Source organism: Monopterus albus, unplaced genomic scaffold (genome assembly GCF_001952655.1).
Source record: "Monopterus albus unplaced genomic scaffold, M_albus_1.0 scaffold108.1, whole genome shotgun sequence".
Taxonomy (NCBI): domain Eukaryota; kingdom Metazoa; phylum Chordata; class Actinopteri; order Synbranchiformes; family Synbranchidae; genus Monopterus; species Monopterus albus.
Window position 1 is genome coordinate 288,197 of NW_018127988.1, and position 9,306 is coordinate 297,502.

The following is a 9,306-nucleotide window of genomic DNA, read 5'->3' on the forward strand; positions in this document are numbered from 1 at the left end:
CCCCCCCTTTTTTTTTTTTGTTTTGTCTGTTTTGTCTTGTTTTCCTGAGACTCACCAAAAGCTACATGAAAACTTGACAGAGTATGACAGGGGCTGTGAGAACAGTGTAAACATAGACATCACCTACATGGTCGTTTGTTGTTTTGTTTTTTTTGTTTTTTAACCGTGTCACAAGGCTAAAGCTAGAGCCTCAACAGGAAAATAACGTTGTGTTGTAGGTGTTTAAATAACTGAACTGTCATCGCTGCAAATTTAACATTTGTTCAGGAGACTCGCCTGTTACTGAGCCACAACAATGGAACCAGTACATCCTCTTGTAAAACAGTCTCCTACTGTGTGTGTGTGTGTGTGTGTGTGTGTGTGTGTGTGTTTATCTTTTCTTTTTTGTCAATAGAATAACTTGCTTTAAAATTATATGGTGAAAACTTCAGTTGTATCACCATTGTCCCAAGTCTGGTTAATTTATAAACAAGAGCTGCAGCTATTTTAAGAACTGATTAAGTAATTTTTAATAAAAATGCCAAATGCTTGATGGTTCTAGGTTCTCAAATGTAGGAATTTACAGCTTTTCTTTTATTAAATTATAAACTCAGAATAAGTGACGTTTAATGATGCCACCTTGTGCTCTAGCATTTTGAGGTGAGCATTTTTCACATTTTTACAATGTTTTATAGAGCAAATGATTAATTTGATCATGAAAATATTTAGTTGCAGCCTTACAGTGAATCTAGCAAGCGGCTTTCCTCATTTACCTGTTCAGAAGTAGCGATCAAATCACAATAGGATTAAAAGGCCAAGTACATGAATTTATGTATTTAAAAATTGTTTCTTGTATTGTGATCACACCTCTCTAATTAGCACATAAGAGGCATCTATTACACTAGACGTGATATAGTTTTGCCCACTTTTCTTTTGTGTGATCATTATTTCCATTTGTGCTCTGGTGTGTAGGAGCTGCGACAGGAGGAGACTCGTCAGAAGCTGAACCTGAGCAGCCAAATCCGCCAGCTGGAGCTGGACAAGAACACCTTGCTGGAGCAGCAGGAGGAGGATGAAGAGGCACGACGGAACTTGGAGAAACAGCTGCAGTCTATGCAGGCTCAGGTACAGTCTTTACATTCACAAACATCAGTTTCATAAACATGCATTTAAAGGTCAGCAGCATATACATATACACACAAACAACTTCAGGTTTGACATAAACAAATATACTGGGATGATGCAGACATACAATTCACTCGACTGAGTGCCAAGAGAAGGACCAGGCAAAAGCGTCCAGCCATTTACCAGCTGTAAACATCTGTTGCAGATTTGCAGAGCAGCATGCTGACAGATGTAGAGCAGTGAGGCCTCACAGCAAATTGAAAACCACATGAAGTGAAAATGTGAGTCAGCTGTGATTGTGTAGTTCAGAATAACAAGGATGTGTTCACTTTTCTGGCCAGTTGCCAGATATAGAAGTAAAGAGACAGTAGAAGTAAAAGCACGAGATGAAGCAGATGTATCTCTCTACATACTGCATGTGTTTTACCATCATGTTACTCTGTGAGATGTGTGCTCAAGGGTTGTATCGACCCACAGTTATGGCCCTTTTACACTGAATAGGTCCTGAACATAACAAAAATGCAAAGAATTTGCTGTGGGCAAAGTGTTGCGTGTTTCCGTCTACTGCGATGCAAATTCAAGAGTTTGTAATTTTATAGATTTCATCAAAGAGCTGCAGCTGTTCAAAATGTAAACAAGTGATTTGCCATGGTTGTTACTTAATGCTCCCATGTAGCTGCTGCCATGTGTGAGGTTAATTGTATGTGATGAGCTGAACAACAAATGTAGCACTTTGCAGAACAAAACACTGCCTTGTATGTGCACTGTTGCACCGAGTGACATGTTTTTAATGACCCACAAATTTGATTGGCCTGGTAATCGAATGGGCGAGGCTCATATCCCATATCTGCAATATCAACAGTTTGGACTTGCGACTTCTTGCTCCCTGGCTGTATTATATTTTGGTATTATTTGATTTAAAAATGTCCTTCCTGTAGGTGTTGGAGACAAAGAAGAAGATGGAGGAGGATGTGGGAGCAATGGAGGGCCTAGAGGAGATGAAGAGGAAACTCCAAAAGGACTTGGAGCTGACGAACCAGCGACTGGAAGAGAAGACCATGGCCTTGGACAAGATGGAGAAGACCAAGAACCGACTACAGCAGGAGCTGGACGACCAGATGGTGGACCTGGACCAGCAGAGACAGATTGTCTCCAACCTGGAGAAAAAGCAGAAGAAGTTTGACCAGGTAAACTGGATCACACAGAATGTTTCAGACATGATGGACCGTAAGGCTGTCTGTGTCAGTGAATTAAGGGCCACTGTTTGTCTGCACTAGATGCTTGCTGAGGAGAAGACAATCTCAGCTCGTTACGCTGAGGAGCGTGACCGTGCAGAGGCTGAGGCCAGGGAGAAGGACACCAAGGCTCTGTCTATGGCCAGAGCTCTGGAGGAGGCTTTGGAGGCCAAGGAGGAACTGGAAAGGTTTAACAAACAGCTCCGTGCTGAAATGGAGGACCTGATGAGCTCCAAGGATGATGTGGGGAAAAACGTGAGTCACCTTGGACCTACTACTGAAGAACAGTCTGCTTTATGGTTAAACACATCTTAGCAATTCTTCTTGGAAAGCCACTGAGGTTTGTTTGAGGGCTGACCAGCTTCTTTTGCTCCATCATTACACCCACTGTTCCTCCTGACACTTTGTACAGGTCCATGAACTGGAGAAGTCCAAACGTACACTCGAGCAGCAGGTGGAGGAGATGAGGACTCAGCTGGAGGAGCTGGAGGATGAGCTGCAGGCCACAGAAGACGCCAAACTGCGCTTGGAGGTCAACATGCAAGCCATGAAGGCCCAGTTTGATCGAGATGTGCAGGCCAGAGACGAGCAGGGAGAGGAGAAGAAGAGGGCACTGGTCAAACAGGTACACAGGGCACAGCTGGTGACCATAATAGTTTGGCTCCATGGGTTTTATATTTGTCCTGAAATACAGAACTTTGACCTGAGAAATGAAGACCGTCGCTGCTCTTGCAATATGAACGGATTTTTTTTTTTTATGCCAGAATTTGTATCCATTGCTAAAATGCTGGATTTAACCTGACATGCCGTGTATTGTTTTACTCCTCCAGGTGCGTGAGATGGAGGTGGAGCTGGAGGATGAGAGGAAGCAGAGAACTCTGGCTGTTGCAGCCAAGAAGAAGTTGGAGATGGACCTGAACGAGCTGGAGGGACAGATCGAAGCAGCCAGCAAAGGCAGGGACGAGGCTATCAAACAGCTCCGAAAACTGCAGGTACACATCCTACAAACATCTGTTCTCTGCATAACCTCATATTTTGACTGACTTTGATGCACTGGCTAAAAAGGGAGACCAACAACACTGTTCCCACTCAAATTGAAGGTTTATTTCTCTGTGTTATGAAAAAAAAAATGCATTTGGAGAATAATTTGTATAATAAGCCTTGCATCTTCATGCTTTGCTACCTGTTAAAGGCCAGAACCTTTTATGTAATGGCTTTTGTCATTTATATTAGTTCACACAAACACTCCATCCTTCTGCTCCCAGCCCAGCCCCTCTGTCAAATTTTAGAACCCATTGTGGCCCGCGAGTCAAAAAGTTTACCCACCCCTGGTCTGTTTGTTGTCCTGCAGGCTCAGATGAAGGACTACCAGAGGGAGCTGGAGGAAGCCAGAGCCTCCAGGGACGAGATCTTCACCCAGTCTAAGGAGAATGAGAAGAAACTCAAGGGCTTAGAAGCTGAAGTCTTACAGCTACAAGAGGTAATTGTTACTGCTATTTTAGCTCTTAATAGTTCTGAACTAGGGATCATCTGTGACATTTCCTCTTTTACTTATGACAAAGTGGAGAATGTGACAACGGTGGAATGAATGACCTTAATATATGTGTTTGAACAGGACCACGCAGCCTCAGAGAGGGCCCGTCGACATGCTGAACAGGAGAGAGATGAGCTGGCTGATGAGATTTCCAGCAGCGCCTCTGGAAAGTCAGTGTCACCTTTGTACTGATTCTACATTACTATTGGCACTGCAATGTTAATGTTTAGCGGAACATTTAGCAGCACCAATTATGTAAATTTGAATACATCTCCACCTCAAATCTACTGCGCATGTGGACAGAGGTAGCATAGGAGAAAGGGCAAGTTTACAGCAACTGAACATTGCAATCCCATAGTCTCCTGCCAGTGAAATCATCTTTTATTTCATGACTTCAGTGTAAAGGTTGTTTGTTTTGGAGAACTAGGCTAAGTTTGTAATTCAGTGGTCAGCAGACTGGAGCCAGAATGAAAAATGTTAGAGATCTGTGTGACAGGGTGTTACTGCTGGAGGAGAAGAGGAGGCTGGAGGCACATATCACCCAGCTGGAGGAGGAGCTGGAGGAAGAGCAGGGCAACACGGAGGTGCTCAACGATCGCTTCCGAAAGACCAGCATGCAGGTGAGATAATCATGGTCATGAATGTAAACCAAGATGAATACAGCCACGCCAGCTGGAAGATGTCGACTGCAAATATTTCTCAGTAGCTTTAGAAGTAACTTTATCTGAACATTTCAAACACAGTTTGACACACTGTCCCTCTCCCACCTCTATCTCTCCTTCTTCAGGTCGAAAGCTTGAACACTGAGCTGGCTGCAGAGCGCAGCGCTGCTCAGAAGAGTGAGAGCACTCGGCAACAGATGGAACGGCAGAACAAGGTCCTGGATGGTTTGTTAAATCCAAACTTTTTTTTTTTTATACAGATAATTTAAGGAGTTGGTCACCTGTTATACGGTATCTGGGTGGCACAGTGGTTAGCGCCTTCACCTCACAACCAAGAAGGCTCCAGGTTTGCGCCCCGACGCCTTTCTCTGTGGAGTTTTTTCCCCTGTGCCTGCGTGGGTTCTCCAGGTACTCTGGCTTCCTCCTACAGTCCAAAGACGTGCAGTTGAGGTTGATTGGTGACTTTAAATTAGACTTCATCCAGAAGGGCATTTGCCGTAAACCATGTCAAGTTTAGCATGCACATCGTCAGTTGGGTGGCAACTGATGATTTGCTGTGGCGACCCCTAGTGGGAGTAAGGGGCCCCTTACGAAAGAAGAAGTTGTACGTCACCTCAGCTAACCTTGTGTTCCCGTTGTACATGGACGCGTCACCTCTTCTGTGGTTCAGTCTGCTGGAAGAACTTAAACATGTTGGCATGTCATTTAACAAAAAGCATCCTTCTTATATGTAACACTCATGGACTTGGGTGTTCTAAACGCAGGAGCTGAAAGCCAAGCTGGCGGAGCTAGAAGGGGCTGTCAAGTCCAAGTTTAAGGCAGCCATCACTGCTCTGGAGACCAAGATCCTGCAGATGGAGGAGCAGCTGGAGCAGGAAACCAAGTACGTGTCCAAGCTCAAGGTTTCCACAAAGTGGAGGACAGGTTGAGTTGAAAAGTCATTGTAGAGTTCATGTTCAGGTTCTGGATACATGTGAAAGGTGTCAGTGGTGCTAGTAAGAGAAAACTGTAGCATATGTGATTCCAGAGAGTTGGACTGAACATAACGCAGATGTAATGAACGCTTGTCTTAACCTTTCCTGTCTTCCAGGGAAAAGGTGGCAGCCAACAAAACAGTCCGTCGCACTGAGAAGAAACTGAAAGAGGTCATGATGCAGGTAGAGGATGAGCGTCGTCATGCCGACCAGTACAAAGAGCAGGTATTGCTTCATCGCATGTAAAGAGACGTGTTAGAAAGATTCAACTGTACTTCAGATGGTTATTCTATCAGCTGTCCATGAGCTCTCTGTGTGTCTGTGCTCGTTTTAGATGGAGAAGGCCAACTCTCGTATGAAGCAGTTGAAGCGTCAGCTGGAGGAGGCAGAGGAGGAGGCTACCAGGGCCAATGCCTCCCGCAGGAAGCTGCAGAGGGAGCTGGACGACACCTCTGAGGCCAATGAGGGTCTCATCCGAGAGGTTACCTCCCTCAAGAACCGCCTCAGGTACAATGAGTCCTCAGGTGGCTCCTGTCCATCAGAGAAAATAAAATTAAAGACAACTTGGTTTTACAGTTATGTTTGTGTCCAGATGAAACAGAAAAGATCCAGTAAAACCAAATGAATGATCCTTAGAGGCATTTAAAGTACTAGCCGTTTCCCTCAGCTAAGCTAATCACCTCTAGCTCCATATTTAGTGTATGTCTAAGAGAGGGCCGTCAACCTTCTGAAACGCTTGGCAAGAAATCAGATCATTCCTTTAAGCAGCAGAGGTTTAAGTTGTTCTGTTGGTTTGTTCTGATCAGACGTGGGGGTCCAGTCAGCAGCCTCTCCACCAGCCGCTCGGGCCGCCGCAACCTCAATCTGGATGGCGCCTCCATCGACCTGTCAGATGATGATGCCGACAGCCGCGCTGGCGACTTTAACGAGACACAAACCCCCAACGCAGAGTAATCACAGCGACCCTACCATTGATTAACTACCCATCTCCTCTTCACCTCGTCCATCTGTGTCCTGTGCCCAGTCCTGCCCAGAAGCTCCTTGGCGTCAGCATGGTCTCTCTCTCCACTATGAACCACTGACTGGACAGAAGATTTCCCCTCCCTTTGCCCTTTTTGTATCTGTGAACACTACAGGGAAAATCCACCACCCTCCCCTGAAGTAAATCTTCCATTCACAGGGGTACACGGACAATTCTGCCTTACTCTGTTCTCCTCCGGTAAGCTGCTAGTCCTGGCTCGTCTGTCGGCCATGTATCATCACAGCGTAACACCCTCGTCCCACCAGGCGTGAAGTTATCTGTTCAGCTTATTGAGAAATGATTGCATAGATACAAAGTGCTTTTATACATGTGAAACTGTGTGTGTGTGATGTAGAAGGGGGCCGTGAGGTGCGCACAGTGTGTAACGTATGTGAATCCACTCCATACGGGAAATGCAAGACTACAAGGAGACATATTTCACTTTGGTATTGTTTTAAGTGTTCTGCTCACTAGTTGTGAAGAAGCCATCTCACCTCCACCACTCCATCTCTGTCCAGTGTTCAAACTCTCCTTAAATCCAAGCTCAATGCGTCCATGGGATGTCTGCTGCTTGAGTCTCCCTCTGATGTACAGACTGATGTTCAGCTTCAACACTACAGGAGTGACCGACAGCTCGGGACCTGCAAAACAACAGCAGCAGCATGGACTCTGTGAACTGCTAATGTATTACTGTGAAAAACGGTATTTTATATTATGTTGCTTTATCTCAACATTTAATGAAGGAATGTCTATCTGGGTTTTCACTGGTGACTATTGGGAACACTACTGGGTTGTTGCCCAGTGTGGAGTGGCATGTGCGATGAATGATGCAAAGATATTGGGAAATGCACAGGAAGCAGTTTGAATGTTTAACTGGAAACCAACAGGAAACAACACTCTTAACTGGAAGCACTACAGTGATGCTCAGTCCATGTTTTGAATGTGATAATAAATGGTCACAGCGTAGTTTAATGTAATTCAGTTAGAAATGGTCTTTTTTTTGCCCACCACGTTTCAGTGTTTATGCCTCACATTGGTTTGTATTATCATTACAAAGTTGCAGTTTTTCTTTATAATAAATACATGTGATCTTTGGGACGCCAGTACTGACCACTGATTGTAAGGTTTTTCTAAAATCCTGAACTATTCTAACCATCTGGATAAGAAAAATATAACTCCTAACTTTTAAGACAGCATAGATTACAAGTCTGAGGTGCTCAGAAATATGGACTTTTCAATAGATCTACAATGTCACAACAGCTATGTTTTAACCTGTGTGTATCCCAGGCTGCAACTACTTGCTAATTTAAACAAAGATCGCAGCTGGAAATTACAGTTTATGCAACATGAAACAAAATTACACCAGGAGGTTCAATCATATTTAAACAACAGTAACATTTTTAAGAAGTCTCTGCTTGAAAGACAGCAGCCACCTCAATGGTTAAACCACCCCAGCGTGCGAACGACTCACTGTGACAGTCACGTCCATCAGCTGTTCTACTTTGAGTCTTTTCCTTTAATTCTGGTTAGGATGGTCGTCTATAGCAGAGTCCTTAGCCCTTCTCAAATACTAACACTTAACTATGTTTCTTTAAAAGTGCCTTAGACACTAAATAAGAACATAAGAGGGCAAGAATTTCATTATAGTTGTGGAAGAAAACCTAATGAGCAACCAACCGGTACATCAAGAAGATAATGCTTTTTTGTGCAGCCTATTTTTGCTGTGCTTCTTATATCTGGTGTGTACCTCTATCTTCATAATAACCTAGTTAGGGTGTTTGGATCAAAATCAGTATTAGAATTAATTACGTGAGAAGCAGAGCCTTCGGCAGCTGTATTTCCCTGAATTATTTTTGTCCTAAGATTTTTTTTTCCCCCCCAACTCACAGGTGAAGACTTAGCACTGAAGTTTGGGAAATGATGGTTGGAAGCTTTAACATCCACAAGTAGTTAACTCGTTTTTTTCCTTTATTATCATGCTGGCTGTTGACAACCAAGCATTCAACTGCAACTACTCCCATCGTATTATTTCTTGTATACCTGTATTTCTAGACAGTTTTTTCTGTTTCCTTTGTAAAAGAAAAATAAAACATTCATTGTAGCTGTGATTAAGTTTTGGTTTGTTGGAGTCTGGTCTTGTTTTCCTACAGTGGGAGCCTGGAGAGGCTGCTCTGCAGTCAGATGCATGCAACATTGTGCATTTTGTTTCATCTCTATATGTATTTAACAAAACATGTTTGATATTTTAAAGAATCATTTCAGCAGATAATGCAACTATCGGTCAGAAAAATAATTCACTAAATGCAGTGGTAAAAGTATTCTGGTTATTTGATTTGTCAATTCACTATATGTGCAGGACATACAGAAAAATTGAAATACTGTTTCTGTCCTAATAATTTATGCCCATACCACTTAAAATAAAATAGAATAAAAGTTGAATAAACACTGATTAATTTTTTTTCTAAGTTTCTTCAGTTCACTGAATAAATAGAAAATGAAATCTGAATTCAAGTAATAAGGATAAACAACAAGTTGTCAATGTTATGCCTGATCGGTGTATATGAGTTTTGCTTTAGTAAAAACGGTATTCACCCTCAATACGCGAAATACCTCTCTCTCTGTAATGCCACACTTTATTATATTGCGTTTTTGTATAGCATTGATGGTTTCTATAATTGCGACGTACAGTGGTGGTAAAGTCGGGTAGGTCTCCACTGAAGGCCCAGGTACCAAATGCACGGCCCGCCACTGAGTTTTGGACAGTCTGAAAGCAAGA

The 9,306-nt window shown here is 43.3% G+C and overlaps 1 protein-coding gene across 1 annotated transcript in view; it reads left to right on the forward strand.

Annotated features, from left to right (window-relative positions):
- LOC109966275 (myosin-10-like) overlaps positions 1–8,638 on the forward strand; it is a 52,269-nt gene extending 43,631 nt beyond the window's left edge. Inside the window, exons 33-46 of the mRNA XM_020611004.1 lie at positions 183–209; positions 952–1,104; positions 2,043–2,291; positions 2,382–2,594; positions 2,752–2,964; positions 3,170–3,331; positions 3,691–3,819; positions 3,955–4,043; positions 4,370–4,493; positions 4,661–4,750; positions 5,300–5,418; positions 5,626–5,734; positions 5,844–6,016; positions 6,316–8,638. Of these exons, the coding sequence (XP_020466660.1) occupies positions 183–209; positions 952–1,104; positions 2,043–2,291; positions 2,382–2,594; positions 2,752–2,964; positions 3,170–3,331; positions 3,691–3,819; positions 3,955–4,043; positions 4,370–4,493; positions 4,661–4,750; positions 5,300–5,418; positions 5,626–5,734; positions 5,844–6,016; positions 6,316–6,463 (1,998 nt within the window). The 3' untranslated portion in view covers positions 6,464–8,638. The remainder of the gene's footprint in view (positions 1–182; positions 210–951; positions 1,105–2,042; positions 2,292–2,381; positions 2,595–2,751; positions 2,965–3,169; positions 3,332–3,690; positions 3,820–3,954; positions 4,044–4,369; positions 4,494–4,660; positions 4,751–5,299; positions 5,419–5,625; positions 5,735–5,843; positions 6,017–6,315) is intronic.
- The last annotated feature ends 668 nt before the right edge of the window (positions 8,639–9,306 follow it).